The sequence below is a fragment of the Saimiri boliviensis genome, chromosome 10, assembly GCF_048565385.1.
Source record: "Saimiri boliviensis isolate mSaiBol1 chromosome 10, mSaiBol1.pri, whole genome shotgun sequence".
Taxonomy (NCBI): Eukaryota; Metazoa; Chordata; class Mammalia; order Primates; family Cebidae; genus Saimiri; species Saimiri boliviensis.
In genome coordinates, this window is record NC_133458.1 from 22,238,255 (window position 1) to 22,265,356 (window position 27,102).

Here is a 27,102-nt window from a genome sequence, read left to right on the forward strand (position 1 = left end):
GCCTCTTTCTAGAACCCATCCTGTGCCCAGAAGATGCTGAAAGTACCTGGCATTATGTCACCTCCAAGGACAGACCCTGCCTGTCCTCCTTGAAAAGCCCGTGGCCTGGGCCCCAGCTGTACTTCGTACCTCCTTAATAAAAGCACAATAGCAGCAGGCCAGCCCTTTATGCCAAACAGCCCCGAGAGACCAACACGAGGCCATACTTCTCTTATACATTATAATAATCAGAAAATCATCAAAATGCTTCTGGAACAACCCACTCCAAAGGGTCCTGGAGGCCAAGGCACGTGCAACCTTAGCTGCCTTGGGAACTGCCCACCTCATTCCATCCCTCCCGTCCCAGCCCCACTTCTGCATTACAAATCTTCATCGTCAAAGGTCTCCGTGCACTGCAACATGATCATCTCTTCATCAACAGGAAAGGATGCTTCCTGCAAGACATAGGGTGAAAGAGGTTCACTTTTCATCCGTGGGTCTTGGGCCCCAGGCAGATAGGAAGGCTCCTGCAGCTCTGGTGTGCCCAGCCCTCAGACTCTACCCTACGTCTCTTCAGCTGCGTTTTCATCTCCAGGTTCCCACTTCCTTCTCAGTGGGAAGGTACCATTTCCATTTCACTGTCTTCATCACTCTGTGACCTCCAGAAGAGCTAGAGCAGAACTGGCTTCTTTTTTATCCTGGGGATTTCCAGGGTCCCATAAGAGAGGCAGAGGATGTCGTAAGGCTTTACCCAAATGTTCATCAGTAGAAGACAGTGCACTGCTCCATGGTGCTCCCAGCAATGAAACACCATGCAGCTGGTTTCCAACAAAAATAATGAGACAGCGCTCTATCTATGGGATGTACTATATACAAAGGGCAAAGTGCAAAGAAAGCACTGTGTATCATAGGCTACTGTTTGTGCTTGAAAGAATATGAGTATCTGCAGAGTTTGTTTGGATGAGTGCCCAAGAAACTGGTCACCTCAGTTGCCTCTGGGGGAAAGTATGGGGTAGGAAGCAAGGGAGACAGAAGACTAAGTAGCCATTGTATATCTTTTGGTAACTTGTAAATTTTATGCCATGTACATAGGTTATCTATTAGGAGATGATTCTTTTTTAAGCAGCAACACTGCAGCTGGGCGTGGTGGCTCATGCTGGCTAGCACTGGCACATATTGCTTGAGGACCTACTATGTGCAGTCCCTTCTGAAAATCTGTATTTCTTCTTTCTCACGCAGCTGGCTTGGTGAGCCACCGGGGGTGGCTGGCCTGAGTTCCTGCATTCCTCTCTTACCAGCGGGAGTTCAGGCTGCCCTGAGCACAAAGGCCCTCCCTGCCCAGCTCTTGGAGATCCCAGCACTTGGGAGATCCTGTAATCCCAGCACTTAGGGAGGGCAAGGCAGGTGGATCACCTGAGGTTAGGAGTTCGAGACCAGCCTGGCCAACATGGTGAAACCCTGTTTGTACTTAAAAAAAAAAAAAAAAAATTAGCCAAACATGGTGATGTGCATCTGTAATCCCAGCTATCCTGGAGGCTGAGGCACAAGAATCGCTTGAACCCAGGAGGTAGAGGTTGCAGTGAGCCAAGACCATGCCATGACTGCATGCTAGCCTGGGTAAAAAAACAGAGGCAGCACTGTTTGCTTAGCAAGGGTTTCTCAGTCCTTAAAGGGACACTGTAGCAGTGATCCCAGCCAACCCCTCGGGACTCTCCATGACCTTGTTCCCTAAAAGTATGTTCCTGGGGTTTTTCTCTTCCTGTTTCTCTCCATCCCAGCAGAAAATGACCCCTGTAACTTGGCAGCCCTGCAGATCAGGGTGGATCCCCACGGGCCCGGGTGGCACTCCTGACCCCAGTCAACCATCTTAATGACTGTGGGACCTGGTCCCAAGGGTGACATCCTGATAGTGGGGCCGACCTCCACACTGAGCCTTTCCTGCCCTGGAGAAGCAGTTCCCATTCACCATGCTCTCCTGATAGGGGCAGGGAAATAGGGATCAAGAGTGCCAGGGAGGTGGGACCACAGTCTCTGGGCAAATCATGTGGGCCCTTTGTTTAGTGGGAAGACAATAGCAGAGGTTGAGAAGAGAATGAAACTTTTCTGTTTACACCAGAGTCTATCAAAGCCTGAGTCCTCCTGCCCCAGAGCCACTTGGACAGTTGATTCAAAATGCAGATGCCTGGGCCCTGCTCTTGCAATACTGAGGCATCAGGAATCTAGGAGTACTGAAGTTTGGCATCTTTGCTTTCTTTTGTTGTTGTTGTTTTGAGAGAGTCTCACTCTGTTGCCCAGGCTGGAGTACAGTGGCGTGATCTCAGCTCACTGTAACCTCCACCTTGTAGCCTCAAATGATCCTCCCAACTCAGCCTCCCGAGTAGCTGGGACTACAGGTGTGCACCACCACACCTGGCTCATTTTTGGATTTTTTTGTAATGATAAGGTTTTGCCATGTTGTCCAGACCGGTCTTGAAATCCTGGGCTCAAGTGATCTGCCCACCTCGGCCCGCCGGCAAGAGCCACTGTGCCTAGCCACACCTTTGCTTTGTGTGGATACTAGAATCCCTGCTTATTATATGTTTTCTACCATAGGTGGAGAAGGAGGCAAAGCAAAGATGGTCCTTTTTGTCTATTCTCAAAGTCTTGGTAAGATAGGCTAATTTTTTTATTTTTTATTTTTTTTTGAGATGGAGTTTCGCTCTTGTTACCCAGGCTGGAGTGCAATGGCGCGATCTCGGCTCACCGCAACCTCCGCCTCCTGGGTTCAAGCAATTCTCCGGCCTCAGCCTCCTGTGTAGCTGGGATTACAGGCGCGCGCCACCATGCCCAGCTAATTTTTTTGTATTCTTAGTAGAGATGGGGTTTCACCATATTGACCAGGATGGTCTCGATCTCTTGACCTCGTGATCCACCCGCCTCTGACTCCCAAAGTGCTGGGATTACAGCTTGAGCCACCGCGCCCAGCCCAGATAGGCTAATTTAACTGCATCTGAGAGAAAGAGGGGACAACTGCTCCAGGGGACAGTCGCCCAAGGATTGGCGGGAAGGGGAACACAAATTGCAGGGACAGGCTCTTACTCCTCGTGAGGATTCGCTGTGGTCCCAGCAGAGGGAAATGAAGACTTAGTTGGAAGAGGACTAAGTACTGAACAGCTGTCCTGACTATGTTTAGACAAACATTTGCTATTATCATAACTTACCTTTTAAATAGTTGTAGTTTTGCTAAATCAGTAAAGACAAATCCCTGGCTATGAATCTGAAAGAGCCCGTCCCTTTGGCGGCTCAGGCGTAACCCCCCTACCCTGACAAAAGCTTCCAGAAATGGTCCTCCTAACCAGGACTCCCACTGCTCATGGCACCCTAAGTGGAACAATTTGGAAACAGACATTAATATCCTTCAAAAGCTGACAGCAAATATTACTGAAGATGATGAAGACTACAGAAGACGATGAAACAGCTCAGCGTTTTGGAAGAGTGTCAAGGGTTCACACACTGAACATTTATGAATGCCTGCTGAGAGTCAGGTCCCTGGGATCTGGTCCCTGCTTCAAAAGGTTCCTGGTCCAGGGCTGCCCAACCTTCAGGGCACCAGGAACCAGTTTCATGGAAGACGATTTTTCCACAGAGGAGGGATGGTTTCAGGATGAAACCGTCCACCTGGATCATCAGACACTAGTTAGATTCTCGTAAGGAGTGCGTAACCTAGACCCTTTGCATGAACAGTTCACTATGGGTCTGTGTTCCTATGAGAACCTAATGCCGCCGCCGATCTGATAGGAGGTGGAGCTCAGGCGGTCACGCTCACCTTCTGCTGTGTAGCCCTGTTCCTAGCACCCGTGGATGGGTACTGATCTGTGGCCTAGGGGTTGCGGACCACTGCCCTAGAGGACACCACTCTGTCTTTCTTGGTTCCCTGGAAATCTTCCGTTCATTCTACAGGATGCATCAGGCTGAAGGTGACCATCCATAGAGCAAGCCAGAGAGAATGAAAGAGTGTCCCTGCCCAGTGGCCCCTCATGGTATGATTGGGGTGAGGTCAGGTGAGGGCTGCCCATAGCCCTTTCTGCTACCTAAGGGAGGTGGGCAGAGGTACCACGGTCCCCTACCCTGTCCTACCTGTTTTACTTGAGTGTTTGCACAGCCAAGGCCTTTAAAAAAGTTGATAATCTGCATATAGAGCTGAAACTTTTCCTCTGGGTTTTCTGGGTTGGAGCTGGCAAGCACTGAACTGACAAGAGAAAAGAAGAAGGGAAAACAGATAATTCAGGATCCTGATCTTTCGACTCTGCCTCCCTCTCCCCTGAAAGATTTGTGTTACAATGTGAACCAAGTACTTGTAAATTCTCAGACAGCCCAGACCCGTCCTTGAAAGGTCTGTGTTGCCTCTGCTCACATATCATGTCTGGAATCGTCTGGAAAATTGAGACTGTGGTGAGACTGGCTCCTGTGCCCCAATTTAGTGTTCTGAGCTGTGGCTTCTGGAACAAGGGAACAAGAGTTCCTCTGTCCCTCAGTCAACCTCCCACAGAACGCCCCACGGTTCCGGTTCCACTGTGGCTGCTGAGGCAGCTCTGGAGTACGTGGCGTGTCTTGAGTTCAGTCCCCTGAGTTGCCCCTGCTCTGAGGGTCTACTGTGGAACTCAAGCCCTGGTGCAGAAAGGAGGCCTGTGGTGCGGGTTCTTTTTCCTCCTGCCTGCCTGGAACAAGGGGAGAAGCCCTGTGTGACTCGAGCTTAGGTCACCATAAGCAGCCCAGTTTGGAAGCAGACATTAAAATCCTTGAAAAGCTGCAGGGCCTCAGAAGATGATGAGACAGCTTAGCCTTTGGGAAAGGTGGTGGGGGCTCGTGCAACATTTAGGGATGCCTGCTAAGAGCCAGGACCCTGCAATGTGGTCCCTGCTTCGGAGGGCTCGTTGGAGCACAGAGACTGTGCGTCTGTAGGACAGCCGGCACTCACTTTCTGGGAGCCAGTAGGCGGCCCTCACTTCCTCCTGGGACCAGGTCCTGCAGTCCGCTTAGGAACCCCCTGGCAGCAACCCCTGACTTTTCTAGGGAAAGTAGGACATTTTTAATAGGTTGTTTTCCTGTTCCATCAGCAGGGCAGAGAGTTCTGAATATTGCTTGGCAAGGACAGGCTGGCAGCTTCTCCATGGTTGTCTTTGCAGCCCGAGCTGAGCACGGAAACAGGAATGTCTCTTCCAGCCAATTGCAGCAAAATGTAACCCCACTCACAGCTGAGAAGCGCTTGAGTCACTCTGGAAGGTTGATCTGGAGAGGACAAAGCCCTCCTCTGTCAACCCCACTTCTCCCTAAGTCCATTTGGCCCGGGTGGAACAGGGAGAATGGAGCCAAAATGCTGACGTATGGTTTGCCTGAAGCTCTGTTGAAAGGCCAGCTGGGTTACTAGGGACAGCTGTGGCCCCAGGGCCTCACAGGCACCCATAGGCCAGGCTCCCCTTGAGAGAACAATAGGAATATTCACTGGGATCACAAGGATATGTCACTCTCGCTCCCAAGGCAGAAAAATGAAACGTCCAGGGTTCTTTTTAGCCATGACAGCAGCTCAGATATCTGAAGACCCTGTGCCTTCAGGCCCTAAGACCACAGCTTTTTTTTTTGGAGATGGAGTTTCGCTCTTGTTACCCAGGCTGGAGTGCAATGGCGCGATCTTGGCTCACCGCAACCTCCGCCTCCTGGGTTCAAGCAATTCTCCTGCCTCAGCCTCCTGAGTAGCTGGGATTACAGGCACACACCACCATGCCCACTAAACTGATTTTAAAACAGTTAGTAGCTTGACTAACCATGCCCCAAAGGGGTGTTTTCTGAAAGAGAAATCATTTAGGACTGAAATTCCCTTGCTTTGCTTAAAAAAGCTGTGGTCTAGCCGGGCGCGGTGGCTCACGCCTGTAATCCCAGCACTTTGGGAGGCCGAGGCGGGTGGATCACGAGGTCGAGAGATCGAGACCATCCTGGTCAACAAGGTGAAACCCCGTCTCTACTAAAAATACAAAAATTAGCTGAGCATGGTGGCATGTGCCTGTAATCCCAGCTACTCGGGAAGCTGAGGCAGGAGAATTGCTTGAACCCATGAGGCAGAGGTTGCAGTGAGCCTAGATTGTGCCACTACACTCCAGCCTGGGTGACAGAGTGGGACTCCATCTTAAAAAATAAAATTAAAAATAAAGAAACAGGTTCCAGAGAGATGTCTTGCCTCTTCACCATGTGAGGTTTTATCTAGAAGGTACCCTCTGTGAAAAAATGAGGCTCTGACTCTGCTGGGACTGGGACCTTGATCCTGGACTCCCCAACCTCCAGAACTGTGATATTTATACATTTCTGTTGTTTATAAGCCACCCGGTCTATGGCATTTAGTGTTAATGGACTTAAGGCAGGGAGATAGCAGCCCTCAGCAGAGGTCAGCAGGGCTAACACACTGGGAATAGGTTGCAAAGAGAACAGATGCCCACCCTGCAGCTGATGACCTGGTGTGTCCCAGCCCTGTTCCAGGATGTGACTCCTCTTGCCAAAGAAGGTAGGAGCTCATGTGTGAGATGCAATTACCAGAACCTCAGTTTACCACTGAGAAAAAGCTCTTCAAACCTCCCAAGGCGGACAGATTACTGAAGTCCAGGGTCCACAGTCTAGCAGTCTCATGCTGGGGCAGCGGCATCCAGAGGGTCAGGAAGACTCTGGGTTAGGCTGCAGGCAAGCCAACTCCCAGCCCTGCTCCTCGCTAGCTGTGTGACTTGGGACAAGATACTTCCTCTCATAAATTCTCCTCTATAAAACAAGAATCACATCAGTGTCTACTCATAGGGCTATTCCAAGAATTAAGTAAGATAATGTGTGTGAATTTTCTACTCTGAAGACGCCACAGATAATGTCATCCCCAGGGCAATAACACAATCCTAGGGCCAGCTTACTTCCAATCACAGAAAAAAAAAAAAAAAAAAACAGATCCCTAAGAACACCCACTGAATTAAGCACCTGATCTGGGTTTGGCTCTGTGTCCCCACTCAAATCTCCTGTGGAATTATAATCCCCACATGTTGAAGGAGGGGCCTGGTGGGGGGTGATTGAACCATGGGCGTGGGTGTCCCCCTTGCTATTCTCATGACAGAATTCTCACAAGATCTGCTTGTTTGGAAAGTGTGTAGCACTTCCCCCTTCACTCTCTCTCTCTCCTGTCACCATGTGAGGATACACAGGTTTCCCCTTTGCCTTCTGCCATGATTGTAAGTTTCCTGAGGCCTCCCCAGCCATGCCTCTTGTACATCTTGTGCAACTGTGAGTCACTTAAACCTCTCTATAAATTACCCAGTCTCCGGTAGTTCTTCATAGCAGTGTGAGAATGGACTAATACAACACTCATCTAGAGGCTGCAGAGGAGAGGCTCTGGAACGTCCCAGCAGGAGTACATACACACACACTCTCAGACTGACAGACTAATCACATTCATGCACATGCAAACTCACCCAACCCCCTCCCCCCACACACAATCTCACACCCATCCATAGATGGGTGCATGCTATCTCACACGCTCTTCCTCACCTGGAGCTAGATGTACTTGGACCCTCACTTTTGTCCAGGAAACTTGCCACATCAAAGGCATCTTCAAAAAGGATCTGAAAGAAAGCGCAGCACTTCATGCGTGGGAAATAACTTGACAATTTCACACTTGCTCTGGGCTGCTGGGGGAGAGATGAGTGGAAAGGCTCTCTCTTTACACCACACCCCAGAGGGCATGCATGTCAGAGCTGGGGCCCACACCCAGGGGCTCTGCTTGGTGTTCTTCCTAGGGGGTAAATGCTAAACTCTAGAATGCCCAGAACAAACTGCCAACCCTTGAGGTAGCAGAGAGGCACAGGAAGAACTGGGGATTGTGACTTCTCTTGCCAAAGGAGGTAGAAGCTCAGGTATGAGACGCAATTACCAGAACCTCAGTTTACCACTGAGAAAAAGCTCATCAAAACCTCCCAAGGTGGACAGATTATTGGAGCCCAGGGTCCACAGTCTAGCAGTCCCGTGCTGGGGCAGCTGCATCCAGAGGGTCGGAAAGGTTCTGGGTTAGGCTGCAGGCAGATCAACTCCCAGCCCTGCTCCTCGCTAGCTGTGTGACCTGGGACAAGTTACTTCCTCTCACAAATCCTCCTCTATAGAACAGGAATCACGTCAGTGTCTACTCATAGGGCCATTCCAAGAATTCAGTAAGATAATGTATGTGATATATCTGGTTACATCTGAACATTATCTGCTTTATAACAGACCTACCTGGCACATAATTGAACATTATCTGCTTTATAAGAGACATACATGTTCACTGTGGAAATTTTGGAAAATAGAAACAGATTAAGAAAATCAGAATCACTGAGAAACAAACCCACCCAGATATCCATTGTTGCCACACTGATCTAATTCTCTCCAGTCACTTCCCTAGGTATATAATATCATATACTTCCAACCTGGAATATAAAATAATATATATATTTCCAATTTGGTATCTTGCCATATAGACACTTTTTCATTCTGCTTCCCCCTAATTTGTTAGAGAATATTAAATATGTTACAGAAACATGATTTACACTTATTTGACTGCCAGATTTAGCAAATACAAATAGGAAATGCCAAGTTGTGTTTTGAATTTCAGATAAAGAATGAATAATTTTTAGTATAAGAATGTTCCAAATAGTGCAGGGGACGGTTTTGTATTAAAAATTTAACTGAACATGCTTTGCTGCAACTGACATTCCCTTTACGCTGGCAGTCACCCCTCAGAGAGGAGAGGAAGTCCTCTGACCCCAAGTTGGCAGGTGCTGGCAGGTTCTGCCAGGGTCTGTCCTCTCCTCTCCCCTCCCTGTGAGACACAGCTCTTCCAAAAAGATTGGTGTCTGCCCTTTCTGTCTTCTTTCAATTTGCTTCCCTGGAACTGAATCCCTTGGGACTCTGGCCCCGCTCCTAGTTTTCCGGACATTTTCTTTTATACTTCTACTTGATAACTCTTTGGTCATATCAAAGAGAGTCTGGAAAGGGGCCACAGAAAGGCCTGTGATCCAGGGTCCATCAGCCCTGAAGCCCATCAGTTTCATGTTCCTCCCTGGCAGGCCTGGAACAGGGACCCAGCCCTGAAATTCCTTCCTTAAGCAATCAGCCCACCAAAGTCACTGGCCACACATCGTGCTCACCTGTGCAAATCCCCTTCCCAAGCCAGCCTGAGAGGGGACCCCCAGACCAGGTTCTGCAGCCTTTCCAGAATGCCACCACAACCACAGGGCAGCTTCTCTCTGAACTGAAACGGAGCAGTCCAGTGCCTCCCAAGCCCATTGGACCCTGCTGCTGGCCTCTGACATAGCAGTTCTGCCGCAGAACCTTTCCAGGTGGAACAAGGGCTGCAGCGGTTACACTGCACAGCAGGAGTAACTGTGGCTTTGTCCCTGCTTCGGGCATGGGAGTTCTCTGTTCTGCCTACCTTATCACCCAGCCCTGGCCTGGCCTAAATCTGGGCACAGCGGTGCACGCAGAGCCCTGCTTCTGGGCACAGCTGAAGGAATCTGCTGCCAGCTTCCTTTAATATCCAAGGAATATCATCAGCCCATAGGCCTCCCTGAAAAACCCAGAAAAGTTGTTGCCATGATTTGGAGACATTAGATTCTGGTTGTTTTCTCTTTGGATGTGTTCTTCCTGAGGAAGTGTTCATGCTGGCACAGTCAAATTTGACAGAATTGCTCAGGCATTTAGTAGATACTGTCATGAATCACTTACTGATAGGGATAGGTTCTGAGAAATGTATCCTTAGGCAGTTTTGTCACGTGAACATCACAGAGTATACTTATGCAAACCTAGATGGCACATATACATTTATTTATTTACTTATTTGAGACAGAGTTTCACTCTTGTCACCCAGAGTGGAGTGCAATGGCATGGCCTCAGCTCACTGCAACCTCTGTCTCCCAGGTTCAAGCAATTCTCTTGCCTCAGCCTCCTGAGTAGCTGGGATTACAGGCGCTCGCCACCATGCTCAGCTAATTTTTATATTTTTAGTAGAGACAGGGTTTCACGATGTTGGCCAGGCTGGTCTCAAAGTCCTGACCTCAGGTGGTCCAACTGCCTCGGCCTCCCAGAGTGCTGGAATTATAGACGTGATTACGCGTCCAGCCCATGTATTTATTTATATATATTTTTGCATATGGAAAACCCCAAATCCAAGTTCCGTCGCTGAATATCAATTGTTTCCCCTTACTTGATCTGCAATGTGCATATCAGGTACCATATATTAGATTTCCATACATGCTCCATTATCATCTATGGGACTACCGTTGTCTATGTGGTCTGTTGTTGCCCAGAACATCTTGCAGCCCATGACTGTGTTTTCCATTCGTTTTCTTTGTGTGAGACTCCAGGGCTTGGCACTTTGGGGCTGTAAACACATCTGCTTGGCTGGCTTTTCATACATGCCTTGGGTGTGAGGTCCTAATCATCCTTCTTGAGCTATCATGGACCAGAATGCACATCTTCTCATGGTGGACCCAACATTAGAGGAAAACGAGATCAGAAGCCACAGTCTGGTGGACCGATGCGTGGAGGTCGGGGAAGGGACCAAGGTCGTAGCTGGTAGACCACCGCTCATCTGCACCAGCCACCAGGGAAGCTTGTTAAAAATGCATATCCTGAGGCTCCACCACCCTCAGAGGCTCTGATTCGGTAGGTCTGGGATAGCAGCTGAGCACCTGACTTTTGTGTGTGTGTGTGAGGTAAAGTCTTGCTCTGTTGCCCAGGCTGGAGTGTAGTGACACAATCATAGCTCACTGCAGCCTTGACCTCCTGGGCTCAAAGAATCCTCCTGCCTCAGCCTCCTGAGTAGCTGGGACTACAGGTATATACCACCACACCTCTCTATTCTTTGAAATTTTTAGTAAAGGTGCAGTCTCACTATGTTGTCCAGGCTGGTCTCAAACTCCTAGGGTCAAGCAATGCTCCCACTTTGTTTGGTTTCCCAAAGTGCTGGGATTACAGGCGTGTGCCACCGTGCCTGGCCAGGCACCTGACTTTTAAGAAACTCCACAGGTGATTCACTTGAGAAGCATCAGGGAAGATAATGGGGGGTTGACCATCAACAGGTGACCAAAGGGCAGAGTGACATGAAAAAATGTGTGATGAGAGAAATACAGTCACTGACGCGGGAACTGGGTGTTCTAGACAAGTCACACTGCTGGCTAGGCCTGCAAACTGGAAGGACAGGAATGGGTGACATCTCTGCTGTTCTCCAGGCTTGGGCCTGATAGCTGAGGAAGCTTTAAAAAAAACTGGGGGTATTCCAGGACTGCAACCCCAGCGTCAGAGACAATGGGAGGCTCTCTGACTCTAAGACGCCACAGAGAGACATTGGGAAACTAGCATGTCGTCTTCTCAAAGGCGCCCGGACTGAGAAGCATATGGAAAGTCAGGTCAAGGGGGTGGCATGTGTCAGGAGGAAACCGTGGATGCTAAATGTTCACTAAGCACAGGCGTGTGCAGAGAGCGAATCGTCTGCCCCTGGGCTAGAGAAGCCAGCGCAGCCTGGGCGGTGTTGTAGAGCAGAGATCTGAGCCCCTCCTCATTCTCAAAGACCAGCTGTGGGCCCACTTTTGTCTCCGTGCTGGGCGGCCTCAGACGCAACCTGCTTTGCAGACCATGGCCACGGCTGTTCTGACTAGCGGACTGAACCCCGAGAAATGCATTAGCAGTGGCAGCTGCGGCGCCCTCCCCTTCACAGAGGGCCCCAGTGCTCTTTGGGGGGCGTGGGAACCCACCGCCTTTTAAGGGCTGGGCCTGATTGGTCTAAGTGTGACCACTCATTGGCTCAGCAGGCTGGCAATTTGGCCACTTCTGGCCAATGAGAGGGGAGGAGCTGTTCTGGAAAAGTTCTTCCTTAATTCTTAAGAAAGGGATTTCGTAGAAAATCTTTGTCTTTCCGGATATAAAGGAGGAAAATGACAGTTTGATTGCTCTGGCTGCCATTCCACAGCCACAGGGGCCGGGGGAGGTGGGGAGGGGAGGGAAAGATGAGAAGCCGGGCAGAGCCAAGGGAGGCCTGAATCCACGGGCACACGGTGAGCCCCTCCACCTGCCTCGGACCTCCTGAGTGTGGGGAGTGCATTTCTTCATGGTTTCATAATCTAGGCCCTAGCAGCCCAAAGAATCCCAACTGAGACAACCTCCCACGCCTTCTCTTCGACCATCCCAGGCAAGCAGGAAACTAACCGCAGACAAAGAAATGCTGTTCCGTGGCCCGCGGGGATTATTGGGAAAATCAGAAACCTACCTTGGGAGCCAGAAGGCAAACTGCACCTCCCACCTGCGAAATGCAAAGGCCTGAGGGCGACGGTGATTCCTGCGCCCCATCCACGCCACCCCGGCAGGCCTGCTCACCTCCTCTGGCGTGGAGACCAGCGAGCAGCTGGCCCCCTGGCTGTCCACGCCGCTGTCCTTCACGCTGCCCTCAGCACAGGCCGCCTCCCGGCAGGCCCCCGCCAGGCTCGCCGGGTCACGGTGCTTCTGCACCCAGGCCTGCCGGAGGCTGGCCTTCCTCTCCTCCGAGAGGTTCTGCCACAGGTGGGAGATGGCCGCGGAGACGATGGGCAGTGCCGCCTCCTGCAGGGAGACGATCCCACTGCCAGTCAGAAGGTCCATCGTCTGTTTGTAAAAGTTGAGATACCTGGAAGAGAAGCGGCACCGTCTCGCAACCCTGAAGCTCCCTCTCCAACCGTCTGAAGCTCCGTCTCCCGGGGATTCGGTTCATGGCGTGGACTCCAACACACAGGCCTGGCCGAGGCGCCTCCCCTCTCCTGGGGCTCAGCCTTCTCTGACTCTGCACACCCCTAGCCCTTGGAGAGCAGCAGCCTTCTTGAGGACCATGAAGGACATAGCCTTGGGCTTTGGGGCCCCTCCCCAAGTTCTCCGAGTCCCTGCCCCAGGAAGCCCTCTGTGTCATAGAGAAGATACGAGGCGTAGCTGCCTCAGCTCTCATCCTAAGGGAATATTCTTTAACACTCTGAACCCATGAATGTGCTAGTATGATAGGACTCCAGCTTTAACCTTCAGCCCGTAAGTCAGGCTGGGCTGTGGAGACAGCCTCCTGCTATTAAGTCAACTCTTCTGGATGCCAACATGGCTGCTGAGGAGCCTTGAGTCTGTGGAGGAGGCAGTGGCAAAGGACATCTGAGCCAGCCATTCACCATCTTTCCTACTGTAAGACCAGTGCGGGCTTGTGGGATATGCGTTTTGGGGGAGAGAGGGCTTAGCCCTCATAATGACCATCAGCTGTGCCCCCCACAAGGCACCCCAAATAAACACCCAGTCTAAGTAAAAACACTGTATGATGAGCTATGATAATGTAGCTTGGAGACTATTTCTCTAGCGTCTCTGCCAGTCCTGTCTCTGAGCCCCTCCCATGTGAAAATCCTGGAGAGTGCGTGATTCAGGGCCTGGTCTGAACCACGCACTCCAGCTGTGGTGCGCAGCTGCCGCATAGCCCAGCGGGGGCCTCTGTCCCCTTCCCCATGGGAGGGAGCTCCATGGGTGCACAAAGCCACCCCACCCGGTTCACACCGTTCAAATTCCATGAGGTCAGGCGACAAAGTGCCTGGAGAGTATAAGAGCACTTTTTTCTCCTCTTCCTCCTCCTCCTCCTCCTCCTCCTCTTCCTCCTCCTCCTCCTCTTCCTCCTCCTCCTCCTCTTCTTCTTGGTATTCCTCTTCCTCATCTTCCTCCTCCTCAGCATCCTTCCTGACTCCCTCAGTTGGGTACCAAGGGGAGGAACCATTCTGAGGAAAACTGTTTGAGAACAGGCTGGGAGAGAAAACAGAAACAAGACAACTATAGCCTCGTATCCCTCATGAACATGGACAAGAAATTCTTAGCAACTTTAGCAAGTGTGTGTGTGTGTGTGTGTGTGTGTGTGTGTGTGTGTACACATCATGACCAAATGAGCTTTTTCCTAGGAATGCAAGATAACTGGTTCAACATTTGAAAATCAATCACTGCAATTCACTGGATCAACAGATTCCAGAAGAAAAACCCCAATAGATGCAGGAAAAGCATCTAACAAAATCAATAGCCATACATGATAAAAAAAAAAAAACTCTCAGCAAACTAGGAATAAAAGGCAGATTTGTTGGCCTGATAAAGGGTATCTCCAAAAGACCTACCACTAACATTGTGCTTAATGGCAAAAGATAGTTTCCCCTCCTGATCAGGAATAAGATGAGGCTATCCACTCTTACTACTTCTATTCAAAATTGTTCTGGAGGTTCTAGCCAGTCCAATAAGGCAAGCAAAAGAAATAAAAGGAATATAGATCGAAGCACAAAAAACAAATCTGTCTTTATTTGTAGACAGTGTGATTATCTGTGTAGAAAAATCTCAATCTACAAACATGTCATTGGAAATAAGAAGGGAATTTAGCAAGGTTGCAGGAGACAATGTCAGAATATAAAAATTGATAATATTGCTGCATAGTAGCAATGAACACTTGGAAATTGAAATTTTAAAAACCATCATTTACAATACCACCAAAAAAATGACATACTTAGGTTTAACCCAAAAGCTCAATCTACTTAAAAAAGGTTAAATTGGACTCATTAAAATCTGCAAATTCTGCTCTTCAAAAGACACCTTGAAGAGAACGAAACAATAGAACACCATTTGGAAAAGTCAGGACTTGCACCCGGGATCTCTTCATACTTATAAGAATAATCCCCAAGGTACCATGTTGAGTTAAAGCAAGGTCGGCCAGGCACAATGGCTCACGCCTGTAATCCCAACACTTTGGGAGGCTGAGGTAGATCACTTGAGGTCAGGAGTTTGAGACCAGCTTGGCCAACACGGTGAAACCCCACCTCTACTAAAAATACAAAAACTAGCCAGGCGTGGTGGCAGGTGCCTGTACTCCCAGCTACTCAGGAGGCTGAGGCAAGATAATCACTTGAACCTGGGAGGTGGAGGTTACAGTGAGCTGAGATCATACCACTGGACTCCAGGCTGGGCGACAGAGCAAGACTCTGTCTCAAAAAAACAAAACAAAAACAAAGAACCATGAGATCATAAAAATACATTTCTCAAATCAGTCTCTCCTTCAAAGTGTGAATGTGACATGTTAATAATGTTCCCTTTTCAGCATTTGTGACACCTGGGTGTACCATGTTTCCTTTTCCCTGATGAAGTCTAATTTAGCTTCTCTTAGGTTCCCAGGAGGCTTGCAATATAGACTGAGATTTGTATTTTCCTTATTTCCATATGTATCCTCCAAGAAAACCATTAGCTGTGGCTTTAAAAAATACATATAGAAAAAGCTTTAATATAAACACTATGGCCTTATTTCTCTAAAGAATAATGTGCAACATTAAAAAAAACTTGATGGATTTTCTTGAAAATTAACATTGATTTCCTTTAAGTTCTGAGACAATATATATTTTCAGGCTTTTGTGTGTTTTCTGCATCTTCTGCAATAATCATGGATCATTTTTATAGCTGGGAAAAAATTGAATGTATGTTACTAAAACAAAAGAGAAAGGAATGGTCTCCAGTATATGCCCGTTTTGAATGATAAGCAGCAGCCCCGATGGCTGGAGGGGAAAGGGTGGGTTGCTACCAGAAAGCACTGATGGGTGTCAGAACACAGCAGGTCCCCAGCTTCCTGGGGCTTGCGGTGTCTTACCTGTTATTTCCAGAATACACGCTGGCATATTCTTTCTTGACCTCCTCTAAGCTGCTTGCATGCCCATCCTCCAGGTTGAAGGATGCTATTGGGGAGTTCAAGACCAGGAACACAAAGGGAAAAGTCAGGCCTCTGTTGAGTCTTTCCCACCCTTCTGGCCCTGGTGGGCCTTGGGTGGGACCCTGAGCTCTCCAGGGTCAGCGTTAGGGAGACCAGAGCTCAGTTTCTCCTTCCAGGTATGAGGGGAGAGCCTTGGACAAGCACCAGCCCACTTTTTCTCTGGCCTCTGAAGATGAGATCAGGTGCCTTCAGCAGTACCCCAGTAGGGAACTCATCAAAGTTACCTGGCCTGGTGACTCTGGCTGGTCCTGCTGGACTGCAGGCTCCCTAAGTAGAGGGACCCTCAACATTGGTCCAAGCACAGTGCCTGGCACACAGCAGGCCCTCAATAAATATTCATTGATTCATCGTAACCCAATCTCTGTTTTCAATAGAAAAACTGGACCAGTTTTCTCCAGGGAGGGAGATGGGGTTGGCAAGTAGGAATCCATTACCTTTGAGCTTCAGCAGATTATCCAGGGTTTGCTCCAGTTCCGGAATGTGGCTCCTTGCCTTATTCAGAACCTGCCACTGAGGAGAGGCAGAGACAATGCTAAAGTCAGCCTCTCACTGCAGAGACTGGTTTGTGGACCCAGGAATTCCTTCCCAGGGCTGAGGCCATGCTCCCTCAGATGCAAAGTTACGTCCCTTAACTTTGTCAGTAGAAAGAATAGGAAGTTTGTTCTGATGCACAGAAGGGAGGAAGTTTTGTTTGTAGCCTAGAAATGGGTTCTCACCAAAATGCCGAAGTATTTGGAAAGAGTTAAGCTTTGTTCAGCAAGTTGCTAGCACTGCAGAAAGGCAAACTACAGAGGCAGCTTGAAGGTGGAATAAGGAGTGATGGAAGAGGCACGGTCTGCATGAATGTCAGGCTTGCACAAAGCACAGAGCTAGACTTCAGCTCAGTTGTAACATTGTGCAAGGGGCTAGTTAATATTAAATGTCCTAATCTCCCACTATTTTTATTTGCTAAGTGCATATACTCCAGATGATCTAAAAACTTATCAAATGCTGTCAACCTCAATGGCAAATTTCCCTCTTTCCCGTCTTCTCTCCCTCCCTCCCTCCCTTCCTTAATTCCCTCCCTCCGTCCCTTTCTTCCACTCCCTCCCCTCCCTCCCCTCCATTTCCCTTCCTCCCTCCTTCTCTTCCTTCCCACCCTTCCTTCCTTCCTTCCTCTTTCTCTCCTTCTCTGTCTTCCTTCCTTCTTTCCTCCTTTCTTCCTGTATATAACATTATTAAAGTCAAAATGCTAACAGCAAGATTATTCAAAAAGGAGCAATGCTAAATGTTCATTGGGCCAACCACCTACATCTGTCAGGGGCTGCATGCATCCCTTGGGCATGTACAAGGGCAAAACTGGGTGCCAAGTCCCAGGGATCCAGAGAACCTAAGACAGTCCCTGCTGCCAGGGTGCCAACCTCTGACACGGAGGACAAGCACAGAAACAACCCCTCATGACACAAGATAGAACTAAGTAGGTACTAACAAGTGGTAGAAGCAAAGGGCTGTGGAAATGTACAAGGAGGAGGGACTAGTTCAACTGGAGGGGTCCAGAAGATTCCATGGAGTGGGGCAGCTGAGCAGAGTGAGCCAAGCCCAGCTATGAAGTGTGCACAGAATCCCAAAGGCAGAGCTAACTGCATGAGCAGAGACACAGAGGCCGTGAGAGGCAGCCTGGTTTAGGGACCTTCTGCAGCAAGATGTGGCCAGAGTGTGGGGTGGGTACGGGAGGGGACCCCAAAGCAGCTGGGGGCAGAACAGCCTGGGATTTGACATTCTAGATTCCAAGGATTCTGGTGGGTGACTTAAAAGGAGACTTGAGGGAAGCTGGAATCACAGTGTCCTGCCAGCCCAAAGTGAAGGGGAAGGGAACCGCAGCACCATGACAGTGCAGAGGATTGCAGGCTTCTAGGCTTCTTCAACACTCCCCAGGGATCAGGTGGATGCTATTGGGTCAGCAAGGACTTGGAAGCAGGCGCTGCGTGACTTCCAGAATCTTGGGCTTGTTTGTAGCACGGAAAGACGCTTCCCCAAATGCTGTGGTCTGAATGTGTGTGTCCCTCCAATATTTAGTATGTTGAGACCCAATCCCCAATATGATAGTATTAAGAGGTGGGGCCTTTTGGGGGGTGATTAAGGTGATTGGTCCCCTTCTAAAAGAGTCCTGAGGGAGTCTGTCTTTCCACGACCTGAGGACACAGCAAGACAGCCCTGTCTAGGCACCTGACAGCATGCCCTCGCCAGACACCCAATCTGATGGCATCTTTGTCTTGGACTTTGCAGGCTCCAGAACTGGGAGCGGTAAGCTTCTGCTGTTTATAAATTGCCCTGTCTAGTGCATTTGTTGCTACCCCAGCAGAAGTGGCAGCTCCAAGCCAGCACAATCCCTCCACACATGGAAACATTTCCTCCCCCGTGGAAATGTCCCCTCTCCTCATCCAGGTCCCTGTACCTTTGAGGCTGTGAGATCGGACTGAGAGTACACTGTCTTCCTGAGATTGTCAAAGAGCGCCGCCAGGGTGGCTCGGTGGCGGGCCTGGGACAGGCGTCTCCGGGCCACCCGAGACTCAAGCTCCTGCAGCTGTGCTGGCAGCTGGGGTGTCGCTCTCTCATGGGGGTTGCTGCTTTCTTCAGGGGTCGCCATTATAAGCTGTAATGTAATATTATGTTTTGCACTAGATAATAAAAATACAATATTAAAGGAAAAGGAAGACAAATTGTGGCAGGCAGGAAGAAGGGACCCCTCCCAAGTAAAGGCCCCAAATTCACTCCCTCCTGAATTCAGTTCTTGGCAAGATTTCCAGTGAGAGGCAATGTCTTTGAGAAACTTACAAAAGCCCTTTGAGGGTGATGTCGGTCATCTGCTAATTAAGAAGGGTAGGTGGAGATTATACAGGGTCAACACAAAATCTGTTATTGAAACTCAGCTCCTAAAATTGTAGACCACCCATGTTCAACTTAGAGTTGAGGTGCCCTGGGACTTACCTCAGAAGGTTCTGACACATTGCAGGTACTCACCAGACACTTGTTAATTTCAGGGGTTAATTTTAAGCATGGCCAAGGAGAACAGCCGTACCCTGAGATCTCAGGCTTTACAGACTGCTCAAAGCTGAACACTTATTTGTCCCCGCTGTGAAGTCTTTTCTCCCTTAAGAATGTCCCCTCTTAGATGTGGTTACACAGGTGTATGCATATGAGAAAAAAATCCTTCAAGGGTTACACTTTAGACTCATGAATTTTTCTGTGATACACCTCAAGGAAAAAAACAAGGAAAACAAGAAAAGTCACTCTACCACCTGTGCAAGCAGGAAGTCACCCAACCACAGAGAAGTGAAAGCCATTTTGCCTTATCTGCCTCTAGAGGGTTCTGGAAATGATCACTGCGTCCTTCTTTGTCACATCTGAGCTTACAAGCCAAAAGCCCTTCTCTAGGGGAGGCGATCCTGGGACTGACACGTAATTGTTTTAATAAGTGGCCAGGGCCTCTTACCTGAGCCATAGACCCTTCCATCAGGCCTCACCCCACTACTCAGAGAGTTGCTCTCCACTAGCCTGCCTGCCCTTTGAACATGGAGGCTTCAACTTCATCAATTCTGTACCCTCAGGGCATAACACAGAGCCTGGCCCCCATTAAGTGCTCAGTGCTGGTGTTCTGATGAATTATAGTGAGATGTTTCTACTGGGTCCACTTCCCCCTTAGCTCAGTCCTGCTCGTCAGAGACAATACATGACCTCCGCCAAGGGTTTGTTAATTTTGAGGTATGTTAAGAGTTGGCCGGGTGCGGTGGCTCAAGCCTGTAATCCCAGCACTTTGGGAGGCCGAGGCAGGTGGATCATGAGGTCAAGAGATTGAGACCATCCTGGTCAACATGGTGAAACCCCGTCTCTACTAAAAATACAAAAAATTAGCTGGGCATGGTGGCGCGTGCCTGTAATCCCAGCTACTCAGGAGGCTGAGGCAGGAGAATTGCCTGAACCCAGGAGGCGGAGGTTGCGGTGAGCCGAGATCGCGCCATTGCACTCCAGCCTGGGTAACAAGAGCGAAACTCTGTCTCAAAAAAAAAAAAAAAAAAAAAAAAAAAAAGAGTCACCTGGGGAGACTGTTGAAAATATACATGGCTAGGCCTTGCCTCAAAAACATTGGATCGGAACCCAGCACGCAGCTCACCAGGTGATTCTTATACTTTCACAATTTGAGAGCCACCACTAGCTCTTGATTCATGTGTCAAGCATCACCACGGCTGGCAGCAGCTGGAAACAGAATCTCCATTGAGGGATTATAGGGAAGGGAGATGGAAGAAGCCTTTCCCAGTATGCTTTACTAGGGAAAATAGGCCAATGAGATGATAAACCCAATCAGGCAATGTGGGATTTTAAAAACACTTTTTAGGTCAAAAAACAACTTCTCATCAATCATCTGGTCTTCCCCAGTGTATCAACTTGCCCTTGTTTCGCTTCTTGGAACAGGGCAGGAAGATGGGAACGGTGATGCTCTGGTTGCCCGTGCTGGTCCCTGCAAGTCTGTGTCACATCTGTTACCAGGAGTTACACTGTGGTATCTTCCAAGGGAAAACAACATGAATCTGCAGAGGCCCCTCAAGACTTGCTCCAGGGTTATGTTAGATTAGAGCCTGTGCCTTCATGATCTTCAATTTCCAGACACTAAGTAATCTTTAGTAGGAAGCAAAGTGAAACTGATGATTTTGAACTGCCCAGGGAAAATGAGAACCTTTTGAACAGAAGAACGTAGGATTTTTTGTTTCTTGTTTTTACTTAAGTTAAGGAGCAACAGAATTGCCTGCACACCAGGGGATTTAGATGAGCATATATAAAAAGGGAAGCAGGTGGGAAGCACTGTTCTAGATGAACAGAGGTATAAAAAAACCAGGGTCCTCCCAGGACCTCAAACTCTCTCACAGTGTCAGGATACTAACACGAAAAGCCTCGGCTTGTAGGGAATCTGGAGCTCTCCCAATGCCAATGCTGACTGTTTGGGTATCCTCACAAGGTTCTGCCCAAACACACTCTGCCTGAAATTGCTGGACTGCTCTGTGGACAGTTTCAGCCTGGACAAGGATGCAGTCCTCTGCCTCCCCCATAGGGGGCAGGCTTCCCACCAGCTGCTTCTAGGAGCCACCAGGGCTGCTCGCCACTAGGGGTGGGGACAGCCCCAGAGCATGCTGGCCAAGCTGCCTGGAACCGCAGCCTCCATCTTGCCTGGCCCTCGCCCAGCCACGCCCCACCCCCTGGTCAGGAGCTGGGGGAAATTTCCACCCCCTCTTGGCTCAGGGAGGGGGCAACCCGCAGGGAAGATGAGAGATGACCCTCCTATTGCGTTTTAAGGGCAGAATCAAGCCCTGGAGATGTTACTTTTTTTTTTTTTTTTTTTTTTTTTTTTGAGACGGAGTCTGATTCTGTCACCCAGGCTAGAGTGCAGTGGCGCAATCTCAGCTCACTGCAGCTTCCGCCTCCCAGGTTCAAGCAATTCTCCCAAAGTGCTGGGATTACAGGCGTGAGCCACCGCGCCCCGCGATGTTACTCTTAATTAGATCCTGAATGATTTTCAGTGTCCCCCCTCCAGATCCTGCCTCCTGCTCACTACTAGGAACCACTGTGCTATGATCCCCACAAGGCATTCTTTCCAAGTTATTTCGATCGACTTAGAATTTTTTCTTCTCTGTGGCCCTGACAGAGTCTAAAGTAGATCTTTTTTAGACGGAGCTCTTTTTTATCTAATAATACACTTTGGTCTGTCCCGTAGGCACCTGTGATTTGAGTGGACTGGCTCGCCTGGAAGAAGTGCCTCAGAATCACTGTCTAGGATGGGGAGAGGAGGGCAGGACCCCCAGGCTTATTCCAAGGTTAGCTGTTTGGCTAGGAAGGGGGAATGAAACAGACTGTAAAAGGAGAGCTAACTATTGTAAAAATGAGATCAAGAAGTGATCTTTTATTTAGAAACAAAACTCTTCTCTCCTAAAAGCCCTCTGCGGTTGCAAAGTATATCTGAGAAGCTGCTCCCAGCAGTGTAAGGAATTACAGCAATGTAGAGAAAATAGTCTGAAAGGCTCATCCTTAGTGTCTGGAGCTGCATTGTAATAGCCTCGAAGACTCAGAATCTCCCAATTTCCCCTTTATGTCACTTTTATTCTTTAAAAAAAGAATGGTTTGCTCCTCTGCTCACCAATCGTTATTCTGTGACTCATTGCCTCTCCTTCCACCTATAACACCATCTCTCTCTGCCCCTGTCTGTAGTCTCTATGAATCTGGAGCTAACTTGCCCTTCAATTCCCAGTTTAAGTCCCACTTTCTTTAATGAGCTTCCCAGTCCCAGGCCACACTGGTTTCTAACTCAATCATGTTCTGGCAACAACTCCGAAAAATCTTTGGTCAGGTCCTGTGTGTCAAGCATGAGCTGTATCCCTCCCAGGAAGTGGTACCATGTGTAGACTTAAATGATGAACTCAACCCCCAAGAAATGGTTGGCTTAGCCTGAACTACTAAGACAAAAATCTCCCCAGCGTGGGGATGGGCAGAGACACTGGATTGAATGAGCTAGAGGAAAATGAAGATTAAGAGAAAAACTTGGTGGGAGGAAGGAAAATAACATCTTAGTCCCACCCTAACCCAAAAGACCTGTCTGCGTCCTAAGCATTCATTCCCTCAGGAATTCAGTTCTTGGCAAGATGTACAGTGAGAGGCAATGCATTTGAGAAGACTACAAAAGCTCTTTCAAGCTCATGTTGGTCAATTGCTAATTAAGAAAGGTAGGTGAAGATTATACAGGGTTCAGAGCAGGCATCCCCAAACTATGGCCCGTGGGCTGCATGTGGCTCCCTGAGGCCATTTATCTGGCCCCCTGCGACACTTCAGGAAGGGGCACCTCTTTCATTGGTGGTCAGTGAGAGGAGCACAGTATGTGGCGGCCCTCCAATGGTCTGAGGGACAGTGAACTGGCCCCCTGTGTAAAACGTTTGGGGATGCCTGGTCTAGAGGCTGGATATCCTATCCTGACTTAGGAAACTGGGAATGCTTGAAGAGGTGAATGTGACTGTTTGGGCATCTAAAATGAGTGAGAATTGAGTGAACTCAGTACAGAGATAGTAGTTTAAAGGAAGCTAATCTTAAGGATGATACAGAGACACAGTCAAAAATGGAATGAGCTGGCAAAGGGAAAGGCAAGTTGGGTTATGGATTGGCTTGAGACCTGGGTCATAACTGTAGCTTCAGGCTAACCAACCTTGTGACCTTGTGACTTTGGATGAGGTAAGGAATCTCTCTAGTTCATCTATATATAAAGATGGGGTCTCACTCTGTTGCCCGGGCTAGTCTGGAATCCCTGGGCTCAAGGGAACCTCCCTCCTCAGCCTCCTAAAATGTTGGGATTCCAAGCATGAGCCACCACCTCTGGCCTCTAGTTCTTAATTTCTTTTTTTTTTCTTGTTCTTTCTTTCTTTTGAGATTGGGTCTCACTCAGTTGCCCAGGCTGGAGTGCAGCGGCAATCTCATGGCTCATTGCAGCTTCGAATTCCTAGGCTCAAGTGATCCTCTCACCTCATCCTTCTGAGTCTCCCACCTCATCCTTCTGAGTAGCTGGGACTACAGGCATGCACTACTGGGCCTGGCTAAATTTTTCTGTACAGACAGTGTCTCGTTATGTTGCCCAGGTTGGTTTTGAACTCCTGGGCTCAAGTGATCTTCCCACCTTGGCCTCCCAAAGTGCTGGGATTATAGGCATGAGCTACCACATCTGGCTTTAATTTCTTTATCTGCATAAAGGAGGTAAAAATTCTTTAACTAGATTATAGTCTGAATGTTTTCACTTTTAAAAGGTTGTAGTCATGATTCTATGACTATCTGGAGCAAAAAAAAATAAGCCACTCATAATCAATAGAAGTGGGGTATAGAACAGTGTGAGAAGCTGCGTCTTAAGGAATTTTGGGAACTTCATTATGTTTATAAACAAATGTTTACTGAAAACTTTCTCTGTGCAAAGCCCATTTATTACACAGGAAACTGGGGCCCGAAATAATACTAGGCATTTCAGAATGGCCACAGCTCTAACATAATTTCCCCTTTTCAAAACTTACTGCTGCCCAGGCGCGGTGGCTCTTGCCTGTAATCCTAGCACTTTGGGAGGCTGAGGCAGGCGGATCACTTGGTCTCAAGAGCTTGAGAGGAGCCTGGGCAACATGGCTAAACCCCATCTCTACAAAAAAATACAAAAATTATCCGGATATGGTGTGCCTGTAGTCCCAGCCCACCCAGAAGGCTGAGGTGGGAGGATCATTTGAACCTGGGAAGTAGAGGTTGCAGTGAGCTGAGATCGTGCTACTGCACTCCAGCCTGGGTGACAGAGTAAGATTTTGTCTAAAAACAAACAAAACCAAAACTTATTTCTGTGTTCAGTCTTGTTCATGAGATGGGCTTGCCAAACATAACCTTGCAGCCTAACAAAGTTAGAAGGCAGCTTCATTGATACCTTCTTCTAAAAGGGAGTTTTGTGAGGATTAACACTGTTACGTGATATATTTTTTATTAATTCTTATCTATAAAGCAGAGCATACTTTCATTACTACATGTTTTCCTATTGAAACTTATATCCACTCAGAGCTGACATTTAACAAACTCCCTAGGCTAAACTTTTAAAAAATGCCCTCACCTTCTCCATGTTTCAGAGAAATGTTCATTTTTAAGCATCACTCCACAAAATATTTGAGTGTGATCCACTCTCATTAGCAAGCCCCAGGCAAACAATATAATACACTGGATAATGTACCACAACTCACAAGCAGCTTCCTTTGATTCTCTATCTATATCAGATTATGTAAAAGTAATCCAGAATCGGCCGGGTGCGGTGGCTCATGCCTGTAATTCCGGCACTGTGGGAGGCTGAGGCAGGCGGATCACCTGAGGTCAGGAGTTCAAGGCCAGCCTGGCCAACATGGCGAAACCCGGTCTCTACTAAACATACAAAAAGTAAGCCGGGCGTGGTGGCACGCGCCTGTAATTCCAGCTACCTGGGAGGCTGACGCAGGAGAATCGCTTGAATCCGGGAGGCGGAGGTTGCAATGAGCGGAGATAGCGCCATTGCACTCCAGCCTGGGCAACAACAGTGAAACTCCGTCTCAAAAATAATAATAATAATAGTAATAATCCAGAATCATTCTCAAAAATGTAGGTAGCCACGATGACGGATACAAAGCCTCCTGTGAACTCAGCGCTAAAAGTTCACCTGTTTGGCTCCACGGCGTCAAATTCACTCGCATCTACACAAACACTCATATACCCAAGGGCTCCTTTCTGGAGAGGAGCATTCAAAGGATACTTACGCGGCGACTGTGCACGCGACGTCCCCACTCCTGGGACAGCAGTCACCCGGCCTCGCGCGCCGGAGTGGGGATCGCGGCTCTTGTCTGAAACTGGCACCTCGTTACAGGGGTGGGGACCAATCGCGGCCCTGTCCCCCACTGCCGCAGCCAATGGGGATGCGCCGTGGCGGGCCAATGGGCGTGTGGGCAGTGGAAGAAACAGTGTAACAAGTTGTCCGAAGGCGACAGAAAAGGGCGGAGAGAGAAGAGGGCGGGGCGGGGCTGACTCTCACCTCGCAGGTCGCAAGGGGTCAGGGAGGGGACCCCCGTGTCAGTCATCAGCTCGGGGGCTTCACACAGCCTGCATGTGTCCTGGGAGGACTAAGTAGATGTCCTCCAGCTGGTTCCACTCACTTGGCTTGGAACCCCAGTTTTCTCATCCCTCAAATGGGGCAATGCCACCAGCTTATAGGGTTGTCCTGAGGGTTAGGGAAAACCCCTTAGATAATGGCATCAGAATACCAGGCTCGCTGTCTCAAGGGAAAACATGAGAAAATGGCGTGAAGGAAATAGACGCATACAAGGGAGAGAGGGAAATGACATTTTAAATAAGGCAAGAAGAAATAGAAGACGGGGAGAAAACTGGGAGCAGAGAAGGGACGTCTATTAGCTCAGAGTAAAATATCAAGAATAAGAGAGAAAAAGGTTTCACTCTGGGCAGTAGGAAGTAGGTATTCTTTCAGTTTGGAAAAAAAAAATCCATTTTTCCTCCCCAAATATAGATGTATTCTCATCTTTAGGCTTCCTTTTGCTTGTATCCTTATATCCTGAAATATTTCGTGATGCTCATGATCCCACTACATTTGGTTGATACTGGTGGGGGTACCAGCGAGGCCCTGCACATTTGGTGAGCAGATAGAGGACTAAGCCCCTTGAAGTGCCTGGCTCGGGGCGGGTGCACGGTGCACGAAGCATGGCTCCGCCCAGGCGCCCCCTTGCTGCCATCTGATGGGCGGGCTCCTTCACTCCTGAGGCAGGGGTGAAACAGGGGTCACAGGGCTTAGCAGGCCTAGCAGGGGATTCTGGTTTAGAATCCACTTCTCAGGGACTGAAAGGGATATCAACGAGTCCCTAGGGAAAGCACGCAATAGGATACCGGGCAGCCTTAGACACTCATGAAGTTTGACGTCAGTGAGATGTCACATATAAAAAAAAAACTGTCACATAAAAACCTTCCAGTAAGTGTCAATTCTCATTCTCCTTTTCTAGCATTTTTTTTTTTTTCTTTTTTTCTGAGACAGGTTCTCATTCTGCCGCCCAGGCTGGAGTGCAGTGGCCTGATTCTAGCTTACTGCAGCCTCACTGCAGCCTCGATATCCCAGTCTTAAGCAATTCTCCTGCCTCAGCCTCCTGAGTAGCTGGGACTGTAGGTGCGCACCACCACGCTGCATGAGTTTTTAATTTTTTTTTTTTTTTGTAGAGACAGGCCTTTCTAGGAAAATTTTAAATGTTCACTCCAAAATTCTGCTTTGGTCGGCTGCCTACCTTCTGGCTCTCACACACCCCTTGACTCAAGGTCGCTGAGGGCTTTAAGGACCTTGTCACTACCCTACCCCCACTCCCTGGCTTCTCTCTCCTGGACCTGCCCCATACCTCCCACCACCAGCCCCACCTGCAGTGTTGCTGAGGATCTAGGAGTTTGTGAAGCTCTGCTTGGGGAGCCTCAGCCTTGTACCAAGATGACAGAGCTTGGTTTGGAAACTGACCTCTGATCTGCCACAGACTTTCATATAGTCACCCCATCTCCCACCCAAGCCACTACCACATACACAAGCAGATTACACCCAGAAAAAATGCAGTCCTGGAGGGGCAATTACTAAGAAACTTCCCTACCTGCCGCAGCTTGATTTCTTTATTGAAAATGAGGATCTTGTCCACTTCAGTCAACCTTCCCCATATCTACAAGGCAGAAGGCTCTGCCCATGAACACTGGGGACCTCCTGGTGGCCTCTCACTAGCTCT

General features: G+C 48.9%; 1 protein-coding gene across 2 annotated transcripts; it reads right to left on the bottom strand.

The window, feature by feature from the left end:
* Nucleotides 1–205: 205 nt before the first annotated feature.
* On the bottom strand, nt 206–27,102 carry STRA8 (stimulated by retinoic acid 8). 2 transcript variants are annotated; one of them, XM_039473012.2, is made up of 9 exons: nt 26,974–27,102; nt 18,225–18,422; nt 16,225–16,300; nt 15,671–15,755; nt 13,762–13,788; nt 12,385–12,670; nt 7,531–7,604; nt 4,096–4,207; nt 206–434 (listed from the first exon to the last, which is right to left on the bottom strand). In XM_039473012.2, exons 2-9 carry the CDS (start codon nt 18,414–18,416, stop codon nt 360–362), a joined length of 927 nt encoding a protein of 308 aa, XP_039328946.1. In that variant the 5' UTR covers nt 18,417–18,422; nt 26,974–27,102; the 3' UTR covers nt 206–359. The 2 variants fall into 2 exon arrangements, with proteins under 2 accessions (XP_039328946.1, XP_074235996.1); XM_074379895.1 differs by lacking the exon at nt 26,974–27,102 and adding an exon at nt 25,102–25,167 and having other exon boundaries at nt 13,564–13,803.

Coding starts and splice junctions, on each gene's coding strand:
- STRA8 (XM_074379895.1), bottom strand. CDS start 18,416: ATGGCGACCCCTGAAGAAAGCAGCAACCCCCATGAGAGAGCGACACCC. Junction 16,301..18,224: donor CCGATCTCACAGCCTCAAAG/GTACAGGGACCT, acceptor GCCTCTCCTCAG/TGGCAGGTTCTGAATAAGGC. Junction 435..4,095: donor CAAACACTCAAGTAAAACAG/GTAGGACAGGGT, acceptor TATGTCTTGCAG/GAAGCATCCTTTCCTGTTGA.